The following is a 16210-nucleotide window of genomic DNA, read 5'->3' on the forward strand; positions in this document are numbered from 1 at the left end:
GTTTAGAAGGTAATTAACTGATCAAGGACATAATATTTGTTACCTGATTACAGACTGGTTTGTACTTCAGACCTGGCATGTTGAGAATCAGTTCCAGCTGCCGGCGGTTAAAGTTGGAGACACCGATAGATTTTACCAGCCCAGCAGCTTTACACTCCTCCAGAGCCTATAACAGATACAAGTTTGTTTAGAGTTTCACTGGGACTGGGGGCCCAATTCTAAAAACAGGACATGAAAAACCCCTTCAACACTTGCAGGGGTTGCGCTTAGGGTAGGGTTATCGTACTGCCACTTTAAGAGAGGACACTTATGAAAAATATACGTTAGGGGCTGTTTCAAGAAATGTTTTGAATAATTTTCCATAATAAAAACCCTGAGGTATGTATGTATCATATATTTCCTCCTCTAAAGAGGCAATACGGCGGCCCTACCTTAGGGAATTTTATAAAAAAAAGTGGTTGTCCCTTGTGAGTTGCGAGATGTCTGCCATAGAAAGTAATGGAGCTCTCTATAAAATGAAACTTCACTGGGGAGAGTGAAGTGATCAGGGGGCGCACTTTACATATTAAATGCTGCAACCAATACAAATCAGATTACTGTTTGCAGCATATCGTTTCTTAAAATTGCCTTCATTTTCATTTGAAGGTATTTTTCTATTAAGGGTAGTAAGTGTTTTTAGCGTATTTTGACCCACTCTTGCCACGCTTTAGTTTGTGAGAAAAAAAAGCAAGAACTGCAGTTGTAAAATGTTTACAGAATACGCAAGACCTGGAGGACAAATTTTAGCAATGGCCATGGAACAATAAATAAAATGTTATGCACTGAACTTCACATTATATATACGTATTGTACGTGTAGTTTTACTAATGTGTACCTGTTTCTTTCCTGCAAGATTTCAATACAAATTTAAATTATTTCATAAAATACAACTTTTCCAGAACGATTTCATTAGGATTTTTAATGCAATTAAACAATACGTTTTATTGACTATTTTAATTTAAGTGTGTATTTGTTTTTATATTATAATTTTTTTTTGTGAGTCCTCTTGCATTGTCTTCACATACTTAAAGGGACATGAAACCCAAAAAATGTCTTCCATGATTCAGATATAGAATACAATTTTAAACAACATTCTATTTTACTTCTATTATCTAATTTGCTTCATTCTATAGATATACTTTGTTGAAAAAAATAGCTATTTATTTGGGTGAGCCAATCACATGAGACATCTATGTGCAGCCACCAATAAACAGCTACTGAGCCAATTTAGGTGTGCTTTTCAACAAAGGAGCAAATTAGATAATACAAGTAAATTGGTTTTTAAATCATTGAAAGAAATCATGAAAGAAAAAAATTGGGTTTCATGTCCCTTTAAATTCTGGGAACACATTTTTGCAAGACTCACTGTTAAGGTAAAAATTGCCTTTATATATATGACAGTGGCTTTATAGTACTGGAGATAATTCTTATAGAATCTCACAAGCCCAGAGAGTTTTATAGAATTAAATACCTTGCTTGCCTGCATAGTATGTTAAGACTCAACACTAAAACGCAATGTGTGTTTCTTAATTCTCATATTAAAAGACCACTAAATGCAGTATAATGGTACTGTATAACTAACACGTGAATAATAAAAAGACAATGCAATAACACTAACTCTGAATTTCAAATAAGCAGTAGATTTTTTTCTGGCAAACGTATGTTTTCTCCCAATATTTCACAGTAATATTAACAGCTAAAATCAATTAAAAAAATGTAATATGTATCTTACTGTTCTGGTGGTCCCTAAAGTGACGCTTCTCCTGTGACTCTGGGTGATTTCGTGTTTCCCAATGTAAATGTTGCCCACTTTTGTATGTAATATAACATTGTTACACTGAATGCAATATATAAATGTTAACATTTAAATGCTGAATCTCATTGTCTTCAATGTAAGTCTAATGAAATCAACATTTCAATATGATATTTGAACATTGCATTTGAATATTTTAATGTTACATTCAATATTCAAATGATAATATTGAATTTACCATCAGAATGTCAAAATAAAGACATTCCATTTCTAATTTGATTTACCAAACAGGTTTCTTACCTTCCATGTATCTCGAATGTCTGTGTTGTTGTAAATAAAGTGTCCATTCTCATTTTTTGGAAATAAATCATCCCCAGGCTTAAAATTGAATAGAAGAAAAGAAAAGTGACAGTCTAATATTTAGATTAATGTCCAGTCTGGTGCAAAGAAATCAATATGCTAACAATACAGTGATGACATTAAAGGGACATTAAACACTTTGAGATAGTAATATAAAATGATAAATTGTACATGTAAAAAAGCCTGCAATATACTTTCATTATTTATTTTGTTCCCTTTTCCTGTAATTCCATTCTGAAATTGTGAGCTTTTCAGTTCCTGTTAGAAATGGAAGTGCAGAACACTGTTCCACACAGCTATTGGCTGCACACTCTAGTGACCTATTTATAACTGTCCCTAACTGGACACAGCAGAGGAGGTAACCTAAGTTACAACATGGCAGCTCCCTTTGTTTTATAGACATTTCAACTTTAAACTTATTTTGTCAATATATAAACAGCCAATGAAACTTTAAAAATGCATCTACGTGTTATTTTCAGACTAATCTTTTAATTGAATGCATAATTCTATCTAGCATCTATTAAGAGTTTAATGTCCCTTTAAGAAACATAAGAAAGACATTGTTGCATTTACTTAAAGGGACAGTCAACACCAGAATTTTTGTTGTTTAAAAAGATAGATAAACCCTTAATTACCAATTTCCCAGTTTTGCATAACCAACACAGTTATATTTATACACGTTTTACCTCAGTAATTACCTTGTATCTAAGCCTCAGCAGACTGCCCCCTTATTTCACTTCTTTTGACAGACTTTCAGTTTAGTCAATCAGAGCTGTCTCCATAGTAAATTCACGTGCATGAGCTCAATGTTATCTATATGAAACACGTGAACTAATGCCCTCTAGTGGTGAAAAACTATCAAAATGCATTTAGATTAGAGGTGGCCTTCAAGGTCTAAGAAATTAGCATATGAACCTCCTAGGTTTAGCTTTCAACTAAGAATACCAAGAGAACAAAGCAAAATTGGTGATTAAAGTAAATTGGAAAGTTGTTTAAAATTAAATGCCCTATCTGAATCATGAAAGTTTTTTTTGGACTTGACTGTCCCTTTAAGATAAACAGACCTTAAATTCAACAGGAGAGTGGATGATAAAGAGATCCATATAATCCAGTTGTAGATCCTTCAGAGATCGCTCCAGGGCTGGACGAACCATGGAAGGCGAATGAAAAGTGCTCCAAAGCTGCAAAATGGTGATCAATATTGGTAAAGAGGAATACAGCAGTATTATGAAAATTATACAAAAATACTGAGATTATCCAAGATTCTGATAACGTGAAAATGAATAATAGTAAGAAGAAAAACTTTATTTAATTTATACAGCCTTGTAATGCTAAAATAAAACGATGTATGTTTATTTCTTCATGGATTTTATAAAATGCGCTCACCGGTCATATAAGTAAATCATTTTATTTGGGCCAATTTTTGAAAAGGCTGAACACTACTGGTGTATAAGAAGCCTCACTAATCACTTCTTTATGAAAGTTGTTAAATTCCTTTAAGGAATTACAATCTTCCAAAGGAGCAATACTATTTTAGCCAGATCTGAAATACAGAGTGATGGGGATAAAGTGGAGTAAATGTTCCCCTGTAATTTTGTAATTTACATTTTTATTAATATATGCACCTATTTGGGTGAAATCTTGATGGCAATTTTTAAAATATGTATCTATCCCCTTTGGCACAATTTGCCACTAAAATTATTTTATGGGATTTTTTTTTTTTGCCTTCCCACCCTGGGGAAAAAATGTGTAGACACCCTTGGGTCAGTCTCCTGCTGAGGCATTTTAGTTTTTGCTTTAGAGTATTGAATACTGTACATAAACCGCTAATTGCCAAGACTGCAAAAGGCACAGTTATTGTCTAACATAACTAAAGTATGATGATGGGCAAGAAAAAAATGCACAGTACAAAACACCAGAGCACCTCCACGGGAATTGGTGTAAAATGTAATCTTTATTCCAAGCTTGTTAAAATCCTCACATTAGCCACAACATAGCAAAGGTCAGGGGATAATGGTGAAATCCCAGTGACCCACTGACGCGTTTCGGCAGCTAAGCCTTAATTGTAGTGTGGTCAAATGGCCTAATCCAGCCCCTTTTAAATTATGAAAAAACATCCAATTGGCTAAAACCAAATTTCTGGGATTTAACCCCTATCCTCCCCTTCTGTGCTTACAAAACTTTTACACTAACACCTTAATAAACCTCATTGATACAGTGTTCATACGTGATATGAGTATATAGATTAAAAATAAATATATTTAAGGAAACATAAGTTTACATTCAAATGTGTGTTTGATTTCTTACCTAGGATCCTATTTACAATAAGACTTGAAACATTGATTAGAATATATATATATATATATATATATATATATATATAAAGTATATGTATATGTGATAGCTATAATAGCTATCATAATCAGGCAAATGATTTCCATATAGAATGAATATACGGAACATAAGCATATTCCTCACTCCTATCAAAAAACAGCATTTCAAACAATATATATTATATTATATGCAGTTTTAAGAACATTTGTCTTTAAATAGCCTTCTTACTGTTCATGACATAATACAGATATAATTGATATTAATGTGAATATGAGAAATTCATTATTCAATAGTTTGAACACTGCTTTGAACACTGCAAGTGTATATATTTGTCGAGTTATTAGAAGGGCCACAGGTTCCCCTATTTAACCTTATTCTACAGATCCAATGTATAATAAGGAGGGATAAAGTGTCAATAAGCACATAGTTAAAAGAACCCAAAAAAATCAAAAACATATACACATGTCCTTTACCTAAATTGTATGCCAGTCTGTATGAAAGAATAATCAATGATGTTATTACCCTTTAAAAATGGAAATGGAAGTTATATTGATAGTTATCTCCAATAATTAATCAAATCGAATTCTGAATTCATTCCTTGGGGAATACTAGTGCCTAGAGTGAAGATCAAAAACATTTCCCTCTTGCTCAGCAATTTTTCCCAGGATTACACAATGAGGCGCCCTCTTTTTGTCTTTGTTTTCTAATTTGTCCCTGTCACCTCCCCTAGGTGGTGTGTGTACCTTTTCAATTGCTTGCCATTGAAAGGTAGCCAAAGACTTATTATGTTTTTGCGCAAAATGCTGGACAAGAGGGGTTGTGGCTTTTCCTGTAGAGATGATTCCTCATGCGTACATTAACCTTGTTCGTCGTTAGACCTACAGATTGCAATTTGCACATGGTGCATGTTATCACATAAATGACATAAGAAGCAGTGCAATTGAGACATGATTCTATGCCTTCTGCCACATTTAAACATACCCTTGTGCTCTAACCATGAGCTCCTAGTTCGCCTTAAAGGTCTGCTAATACAAGATGGGGAAAGAATATTTCCCAGTGTTTTACTCTTCCTATATGAACATTGAAGTCCATTCTCCACACTGTAATTAAACTGTCATCTGCAGATAAGAGTTGGAAATTCTTCCTAACAATTCTGCATATCTCTTTGTATTGGGAGCTATGATTAGTCACAAAATACACTCCATTGCACTTTCTGTTACAGTTATCATTTTGTACCTTGTCTTTTAGGAGCGACTATCTGTCCGTTCTGGCTACCTGATTAAGTGCTTTATCCAAAATAGGTTCAGAGTACCCCCCTTTCCTTGAATCTGTTTCTTAGATCCTCACTCTGTTTAATGAAATCTGCCTCCCATGTACAGTTCCTTTTTATTCTCATAAATTGGCCTTTGGGCACTGCAAAAGGAACATGGACAGGGTGGCAGCTCCTTGCGTGTAGAAGTGTATTCCTCGTGATTGGCTTGCGATATATATCACTCACAATTCTACCATCACTAGACCCTGTCAAATGTAAATCCAAAAAATTAATACTTCTTACATGATGTTCATATGTGAATTTGAGACCAATCTCGTTGTCATTAATTTGGCATACAAAGTCTTCCAATTCCCCTTCCGATCCTTGCCAAATCAGCAACAGATCGTCAATGTATTGTCGATAAAATATGATATATCCCTTGTATCTGTTTCCATCTCCAAAAATGTGGGACAGCTCCCACCAACCCATAAAAAGGTTGGCATAGGAGGGGGCAAACTTAGCCCCATAGCTGACCCACACTTCTGAAGATAAAAACGATCTTCAAAGGAGAAATACTTGTGGGTTAAGAGATACCTAGCAACCCTAGTCACAAAAGTCTTGAGTTCTTTGGAGAAATCAGTACAGGTGTCCAGAAAATACTCCAAAGCTCTAAGCCCTTCCGCATGCGGTATGGATGAATAAAGGTCCGCAACATCTATGGTAAACCATTCATAGCGGCCCTCTATCCATCTCTGTTTCTCCATTAGATTCAATACATGCTTTGTGTCTCTGAAATAGCTAAAGAGCCTTGTAAATATAGGGTTAAGGATGGTATCCAGCCATTCAGAAAGGCGCTCTGAAAGAGAACCAATGCCGCTCACTATGGGGCGGCCCTGTGCATTGGAAAGTGTTTTGTGAACTTTTGGAAGATGGTGGAAGATGGGCACCACAGGGTATTCAACAAACAAGTAGTCCCGTGTGGACTGATTTATGAGCCCATCTTCCACACCATCATCCAAAGGTGTCCTAAGTACTGTCCGGTACATTCTAGTTGGATCTGCTGGGAGAAGTACATAATTGTCAATATCCTGTAATTGACATAATGCCTCTTTGGTGTAGTCTGCCTTGTTAAGTACTACGACTGCACCGCCCTTATCGGCATTGCGGACTACTATCCCATCCATTTTCTTTAAATTAGACAAGGCCTGTCTTTCTTTATGTGTCAAATTATCATGTTTTTTCACTCTAGAATCCAAGGCTGAGAGATCCCTCTCCACCCTTCTGTAGAAGGTCTCTAAAATAGTCCCCCTTTGATGTATGGGGTAGAATTCAGAGGCCTCCTTGAAGCCACTGAATTCATTTACAAAAGGTAGAGAGGGATCCCTGATACCCTCATCTGACAGGGATTTTAAAGTAACCAAATCACAAGCATCCTTAAAGTCTAACATATTTGATTCCACATGGGGTATATTAGTGGCAATACTAGTCCCCCTATCAGAGTCTTGGCTAGGATCTAAATTGGCAAAAAAACTTTTGGAGTGTTAAGGTGCGTATTAATTTATTTAAATCCAACATGGTTTCAAAAAAATTAAAGTGATTTGTCGGAGCAAAATTGAGACCTAAGCTGAGCAGCTTAATCTGTTCATCCATCAGGTGGACAAATTTATTACATTATTCATTGATACTTTGTGTTGGTTTTGTTCCCTCTTAGGGGATACCTGTCCCTCGTTTCGTGTCCTATACCTGTTTTTTCGGTAACCACCTGAAAAACCTGCTCAAACTCTCTTTTTTCTTGGCTGACTATGTGTGCCATGCCTTTGCTGATACTCTGTATGTATTTGGATCCTCTATTTGATGTATTGATCTGCTGTATAGGCTCTTTGGGTCTAACTATCTGTTCCCCCATTTGTGCAGAAGCCTGAGTAGTGGGTGTATCAAAATTCACATTTTTGTTGTTATAGGTACTGGATTTAAGAATCCCTCCTTGTGACAGATGTACCATGCCTAAATGAGGGTTATTACCAACACTACTGTCACCCCTGGCTTGAGTACCCATGTCTCCATTAGAGGACTGAGCTGGGTTGTGACTAGATGATCTACTGCTTCTATTATTTCTCCTATTCCTACTACGTGATCTACCCCTGTTCTGGGCCCTTCTTATATTTGTCCTGTTAGACCTGTTCCAGACATAAAAACTCTTGGTATCGTAATCTCCCTGATCCCTAATATATTTAGAGTGTTTAAGATTTAACACCAAACCTTTGGTCTCAGTAAGTGAGGACCTCAATATAACATCAAACCTGGGAAAATCTGCTTCAGCCTTTCTGTTATTCATTTCTATCTGTATTTTACCTATCTCTTCTCTAAGTGAGGTCAATTGATGATTCTTATATGTAATCAATAATAACATTAAACATAAAGAACATTCTGTCACAATGTTATTCCAAGAATTGATGAAGTCCTCATCTGAGACTTCAAAGGTTGGAAACTTGTTTAGTCTCATCTGAAATTCACATATGAACATCATGTAAGAAGTATTAATTTTTTGGATTTACATTTGACAGGTACTAGTGATGGCAGAATTGTGAGTGATATATATCGCAAGCCAATCACGAGGAATACACTTCTACACGCAAGGAGCTGCCACCCTGTACATGTTCTTTTTGCAGTGGCCAAATTCCAATTTATGAGAATAAAAAGGAACTGTACACGGGAGGCAGATTTCATTAAACAGAGTGAGGATCTAAGAAACAGATTCAAGGAAAGGGGGTACTCTGAACCTATTTTGGATAAAGCACTTAATCAGGTAGCCAGAATGGACAGAGAGTTGCTCCTAAAAGACAACGTACAAAATGATAACTGTAACAGAAAGTGCAATGGAGTGTATTTTGTGACCAATCATAGCTCCCAATACAAGGAGATATGTAGAATTGTTAGGAAGAATTTCCAACTCTTATCTGCAGATGACAGTTTAATTACCAGTGTGGATAATGGACTTCAATGTTCATATAGGAAGAGTAAAACGCTGGGAAATATTATTTCCCCATCTTGTATTAGCAGACCTATAAGGCGAACTAAGAGCTCATGGTTAGAGCACAAGGGTATGTTTAAATGTAACAGAAGGCACTGCAGGCCTTGTGTATATGCCTTGTTTTCTGACACTTTTAGCTCTATGACTACAGGGGAGAGTTTTAAGATAGAATCATGTCTCAATTGCACTGCTTCTTATGTCATTTATGTGATAACATGCACCATGTGCAAATTGCAATATGTAGGTCTAACGACGAACAAGATTAATGTACGCATGAGGAATCATCTCTACAGGAAAAGCCACAACCCCTCTTGTCCAGCATTTTGCGTAAAAACATAATAAGTCTTTGGCTACCTTTCAATGGCAAGCAATGGAAAAGGTGCACACACCACCTAGGGGAGGTGACAGGGACAAATTGCTGAGCAAGATGGAAATGTTTTGGATCGTCACTCTAGGCACTAGAATTCCACAAGGAATTAATTCAGAATTCGATTTGATTAATTATTGGAGATAACTATCAATATAACTTCCATTGATTATTCTTTCATACAGACTGTCAAATTATCATGTTTTTTCACTCTAGAATCCAAGGCTGAGAGATCCCTCTCCACCCTTCTGTAGAAGGTCTCTAAAATAGTCCCCCTTTGATGTATGGGGTAGAATTCAGAGGCCTCCTTGAAGCAACTGAATTCATTTACAAAGGGTAGAGAGGGATCCCTGATACCCTCATCTGACAGGGATTTTAAAGTAATCAAATCACAAGCATCCTTAAAGTCTAACATATTTGATTCCCCATGGGGTATATTAGTGGCAATACTAGTCCCCCTATCAGTGTCTTGGCTAGGATCTAAATTGGCAAAAAACCTTTGGAGTGTTAAGATGCATATTAATTTATTTAAATCCAACATGGTTTCAAAAAAATTAAAGTTATTTGTCGGAGCAAAATTAAGATCTAAGCTGAGCAGCTTAATCTGTTCATCCATCAGGACACTGGTGGACAAATTGATTACATTATTCATTCATACTTTTTGTTGGTTTTGTTGCCTCTTAGGGGATACCTGTCCCTTGTTTCGTGTCCTATACCTGTTTTTTCGGCAACCACCTGAAAAACCTGCTCAAACTCTCTTTTTTCTTGGCTGACTATGTGTGTTGTGTCTTTGCTGATACTCTGTATGTATTTGGATCCTCTAGTTGATGTATTGATCTGCTGTATGGGCTCTTTGGGTCTAACTATCTGTTCCCCCATTTGTGCAGAAGCCTGAGTAGTAGGTGTATCAAAATTCCCATTTTTGTTGTTATAGGTACTGGATTTAAAAATCCCTCCTTGTGACAGATGTACCGTGCCTAAATGAGGGTTATTAACAACACTACTGTCACCCCTGGCCTGAGTACCCATGTCTCCATTAGAGGACTGAGCTGGGTTGTGACTAGGTGATCTACTGCTTCTATTATTTCTCCTATTCCTACTACGTGATCTACCCCTGTTCTGGGCCCTTCTTATATTTGTCCTGTTAGACCTGTTCCAGACATAAAAACTCTTGGTATCGTAATCTCCCTGATCCCTAATATATTTAGAGTGTTTAAGATTTAACACCAAACCTTTGGTCTCAGTAAGTGAGGACCTCAATATAACATCAAACCTGGGATAATCTGCTTCAGCCTTTCTGTTATTCATTTCTATCTGTATTTTACCTATCTCTTCTCTAAGTGAGGTCAATTGATGATTCTTATATGTAATCAATAATAACATCAAACGTAAAGAACATTCTGTCACAATGTCATTCCAAGAATTGATGAAGTCCTCATCTGAGACTTCAAAGGTTGGAAACTTGTTTAGTCTCATCTGAAATTCACATATGAACATCATGTAAGAAGTATTAATTTTTTGGATTTACATTTGACAGGTTCTAGTGATGGCAGAATTGTAAGTGATATATATCGCAAGCCAATCACAAGGAATACACTTCTACACGCAAGGAGCTGCCACCCTGTACATGTTCTTTTTGCAGTGGCCAAAGTCCAATTTATGAGAATAAAAAGGAACTGTACACGGGAGGCAGATTTCATTAAACAGAGTGAGGATCTAAGAAACAGATTCAAGGAAAGGGGGTACTCTGAACCTATTTTGGATAAAGCACTTAATCAGGTAGCCAGAATGGACAGAGAGTTGCTCCTAAAAGACAACGTACAAAATGATAACTGTAACAGAAAGTGCAATGGAGTGTATTTTGTGACCAATCATAGCTCCCAATACAAAGAGATATGTAGAATTGTTAGGAAGAATTTCCAACTCTTATCTGCAGATGACAGTTTAATTACCAGTGTGGATAATGGACTTCAATGTTCATATAGGAAGAGTAAAACGCTGGGAAATATTATTTCCCCATCTTGTATTAGCAGACCTATAAGGCGAACTAAGAGCTCATGGTTAGAGCACAAGGGTATGTTTAAATGTAACAGAAGGCACTGCAGGCCTTGTGTATATGCCTTGTTTTCTGACACTTTTAGCTCTATGACTACAGGGGAGAGTTTTAAGATAGAATCATGTCTCAATTGCACTGCTTCTTATGTCATTTATGTGATAACATGCACCATGTGCAAATTGCAATATGTAGGTCTAACGACGAACAAGATTAATGTACGCATGAGGAATCATCTCTACAGGAAAAGCCACAACCCCTCTTGTCCAGCATTTTGCGTAAAAACATAATAAGTCTTTGGCTACCTTTCAATGGCAAGCAATGGAAAAGGTACACACACCACCTAGGGGAGGTGACAGGGACAAATTGCTGAGCAAGATGGAAATGTTTTGGATCGTCACTCTAGGCACTAGAATTCCACAAGGAATTAATTCAGAATTCGATTTGATTAATTATTGGAGATAACTATCAATATAACTTCCATTGATTATTCTTTCATACAGACTGTCAAATTATCATGTTTTTTCACTCTAGAATCCAAGGCTGAGAGATCCCTCTCCACCCTTCTGTAGAAGGTCTCTAAAATAGTCCCCCTTTGATGTATGGGGTAGAATTCAGAGGCCTCCTTGAAGCAACTGAATTCATTTACAAAGGGTAGAGAGGGATCCCTGATACCCTCATCTGACAGGGATTTTAAAGTAATCAAATCACAAGCATCCTTAAAGTCTAACATATTTGATTCCCCATGGGGTATATTAGTGGCAATACTAGTCCCCCTATCAGTGTCTTGGCTAGGATCTAAATTGGCAAAAAACCTTTGGAGTGTTAAGATGCATATTAATTTATTTAAATCCAACATGGTTTCAAAAAAATTAAAGTTATTTGTCGGAGCAAAATTAAGATCTAAGCTGAGCAGCTTAATCTGTTCATCCATCAGGACACTGGTGGACAAATTGATTACATTATTCATTCATACTTTTTGTTGGTTTTGTTGCCTCTTAGGGGATACCTGTCCCTTGTTTCGTGTCCTATACCTGTTTTTTCGGCAACCACCTGAAAAACCTGCTCAAACTCTCTTTTTTCTTGGCTGACTATGTGTGTTGTGTCTTTGCTGATACTCTGTATGTATTTGGATCCTCTATTTGATGTATTGATCTGCTGTATGGGCTCTTTGGGTCTAACTATCTGTTCCCCCATTTGTGCAGAAGCCTGAGTAGTAGGTGTATCAAAATTCCCATTTTTGTTGTTATAGGTACTGGATTTAAAAATCCCTCCTTGTGACAGATGTACCGTGCCTAAATGAGGGTTATTAACAACACTACTGTCACCCCTGGCCTGAGTACCCATGTCTCCATTAGAGGACTGAGCTGGGTTGTGACTAGGTGATCTACTGCTTCTATTATTTCTCCTATTCCTACTACGTGATCTACCCCTGTTCTGGGCCCTTCTTATATTTGTCCTGTTAGACCTGTTCCAGACATAAAAACTCTTGGTATCGTAATCTCCCTGATCCCTAATATATTTAGAGTGTTTAAGATTTAACACCAAACCTTTGGTCTCAGTAAGTGAGGACCTCAATATAACATCAAACCTGGGATAATCTGCTTCAGCCTTTCTGTTATTCATTTCTATCTGTATTTTACCTATCTCTTCTCTAAGTGAGGTCAATTGATGATTCTTATATGTAATCAATAATAACATCAAACGTAAAGAACATTCTGTCACAATGTCATTCCAAGAATTGATGAAGTCCTCATCTGAGACTTCAAAGGTTGGAAACTTGTTTAGTCTCATCTGAAATTCACATATGAACATCATGTAAGAAGTATTAATTTTTTGGATTTACATTTGACAGGTTCTAGTGATGGCAGAATTGTAAGTGATATATATCGCAAGCCAATCACAAGGAATACACTTCTACACGCAAGGAGCTGCCACCCTGTACATGTTCTTTTTGCAGTGGCCAAAGTCCAATTTATGAGAATAAAAAGGAACTGTACACGGGAGGCAGATTTCATTAAACAGAGTGAGGATCTAAGAAACAGATTCAAGGAAAGGGGGTACTCTGAACCTATTTTGGATAAAGCACTTAATCAGGTAGCCAGAATGGACAGAGAGTTGCTCCTAAAAGACAACGTACAAAATGATAACTGTAACAGAAAGTGCAATGGAGTGTATTTTGTGACCAATCATAGCTCCCAATACAAAGAGATATGTAGAATTGTTAGGAAGAATTTCCAACTCTTATCTGCAGATGACAGTTTAATTACCAGTGTGGATAATGGACTTCAATGTTCATATAGGAAGAGTAAAACACTGGGAAATATTCTTTCCCCATCTTGTATTAGCAGACCTATAAGGCAAACTAAGAGCTCATGGTTAGAGCACAAGGGTATGTTTAAATGTGGCAGAAGGCACTGCAGGCCTTGTGTATATGCCTTGTTTTCTGACACTTTTAGCTCTATGACTACAGGGGAGAGTTTTAAGATAGAATCATGTCTCAATTGCACTGCTTCTTATGTCATTTATGTGATAACATGCACCATGTGCAAATTGCAATATGTAGGTCTAACGACGAACAAGATTAATGTACGCATGAGGAATCATCTCTACAGGAAAAACCACAACCCCTCTTGTCCAGCATTTTGCGTAAAAATATAATAAGTCTTTGGCTACCTTTCAATGGCAAGCAATTGAAAAGGTGCACACACCACCTAGGGGAGGTGACAGGGACAAATTGCTGAGCAAGATGGAAATGTTTTGGATCGTCACTCTAGGCACTAGAATTCCACAAGGAATTAATTCAGAATTTGATTTGATTAATTATTGGAGATAACTATCAATATAACTTCCATTTCCATTTTTAAAGGGTAATAACTTCATTGATTATTCTTTCATACAGACTGGCATACAATTTTAGGTATAGGACATGTGTATATGTTTTTGATTTTTTTGGGGCTCTTTTAACTATGTGCTTATTGACACTGTATCCCTCCTTATTATACATTGGATCTGTAGAATAAAGTTAAATGGGGTACCTGTGGCCCTTCTAATAACTCGACAAATATATACACTTGTTATGAAATTTTTTATACCTTTTGCTTCAAACTTTGTAATCTCTCACGGCTAGATTTAGAGTTGGGCGGTAGCTGTGAAAACCAGCGTTAGAGGCTCCTAACGCTGGTTTTTACCGCCCTCTGGTATTTGGAGTCAGTCAGGAAAGGGTCTAACGCTCACTTTGCAGCCGCGACTTTTCCATACCGCAGATCCCCCTACGCCATTTGCGTATCCTATCTCTTCAATGGGATCTTCCTAACGCCGGTATTTAGAGTCGTGGCTGAAGTGAGCCACAGAAAAAAGTCAGTAGTTAAGAGCTTTCTGGGCTAACGCCGGTTCATAAAGCTCTTAACTACTGTGCTCTAAAGTACACTAACACCCATAAACTACCTATGTACCGCTAAACCAAGGTCCCCCACATCGCCGCCACTCTATTAAATTTTTTTAACCCCTAATCTGCCGACCGCACACCGCTGCCACCTACGTTATCCCTATGAACCCCTAATCTGCTGCCCCTAACACCGCCGACCCCTATATTATATTTATTAACCCATAATCTGCCGCCCCCAACGTCGCCGCCACCTACCTACAATTATTAACCCCTAATCTGCCGACCGGAGTTCACCGATACTATAATAAATGTATTAACCCCTAATCCGCCTCACTCCCGCCTCAATAACCCTATAATAAATAGTATTAACCCCTAATCTGCCCTCCCTAACATCGCCGACACCCAACTTCAAACTTTAACCCCTAATCTGCCGACCGGAGCTCACCGCTATTCTAATAAATGTTTTAACCCCTAAAGCTAAGTCTAACACTAACACCCCCATAAGTTAAATATAATTTTTATCTAACAAAATAAATTAACTCTTATTAAATAAATTATTCCTATTTAAAACTAAATACTTACCTGTAAAATAAACCCTAATATAGCTACAATATAAATTATAATTATATTGTAGCTATTTTAGGATTAATATTTATTTTATAGGCAACTTTGTATTTATTTTAACCAGGTACAATAGCTATTAAATAGTTAATAACTATTTCATAGTTACCTAGTTAAAATAATTACAAAATTACCTGTAAAATAAATCCTAACCTAAGTTACAATTAAACCTAACACTACACTATCAATAAATTAATTAAATAAACTGCCTACAATTACCTACAATTAAACCTAACACTACACTATCAATAGATTAATTAAATAAAATACCTACAAATAACTACAATTAAATAAACTAACTAAAGTACAAAAAATAAAAAAGAACTAAGTTACAAAAAATAAAAAAAAAATATTTACAAACATTAGAAAAATATTACAACAATTTTAAACTAATTACACCTACTCTAATAACAAAGACCCCCAAAATAAAAAAATGCCCTACCCTATTCTAAATTAAAAAAGTTCAAAGCTCTTTTACCTTACCAGCCCTGAAAAGGGCCATTTGCGGGGCATGCCCCAAATAATTCAGCTCTTTTGCCTGTAAATAAAAACATACAAATCCCCCCCCACCAACATTACAACCCACCACCCACATACCCCTAATCTAACCCAAACCCCCCTTAAATAAACCTAACACTAAGCTCCTGAAGATCTTCCTACCTTATCTTCACCATGCCAGGTTCACCGATCCGTCCTCGGAAGTCTTGATCCAAGCCTCCGAAGTGTTGATCCAAGCCCAAGCGGGGGGCTGAAGAGTGACGTCCATCCTCCGGCTGAAGTCTTGATCCAAGTGGGCAGAAGAGGACATCCGGACCGGCAAACATCTTCTTCCAAGCCGCATCTTCTATGTTTTTCAATCCGATGACGACCGGCTGATCTTCAAGACCTCCAGCGCGGATCCATCCATCTTCACTGACGACTTCCCGACGAATGACGGTTCCTTTAAGGGACGTCATCCAAGATGGCGTCCCTCGAATTCCAATTGGCTGATAGGATTCTATCAGCCAATCGG

The 16210-nt window shown here is 37.0% G+C and overlaps 1 protein-coding gene across 1 annotated transcript in view; it reads right to left on the reverse strand.

The window, feature by feature from the left end:
• Nucleotides 1-16210, reverse strand: part of LOC128664192 (aldo-keto reductase family 1 member C15) — a 48999-nt gene that overhangs the window by 5886 nt on the left and 26903 nt on the right. Inside the window, exons 3-5 of the mRNA XM_053718956.1 lie at nt 3217-3333; nt 2093-2170; nt 44-166 (exon numbers count right to left, since the gene is read on the reverse strand). Of these exons, the coding sequence (XP_053574931.1) occupies nt 44-166; nt 2093-2170; nt 3217-3333 (318 nt within the window). The remainder of the gene's footprint in view (nt 1-43; nt 167-2092; nt 2171-3216; nt 3334-16210) is intronic.

The sequence above is a fragment of the Bombina bombina genome, chromosome 6 (assembly GCF_027579735.1).
Source record: "Bombina bombina isolate aBomBom1 chromosome 6, aBomBom1.pri, whole genome shotgun sequence".
Classification (NCBI taxonomy): domain Eukaryota; kingdom Metazoa; phylum Chordata; class Amphibia; order Anura; family Bombinatoridae; genus Bombina; species Bombina bombina.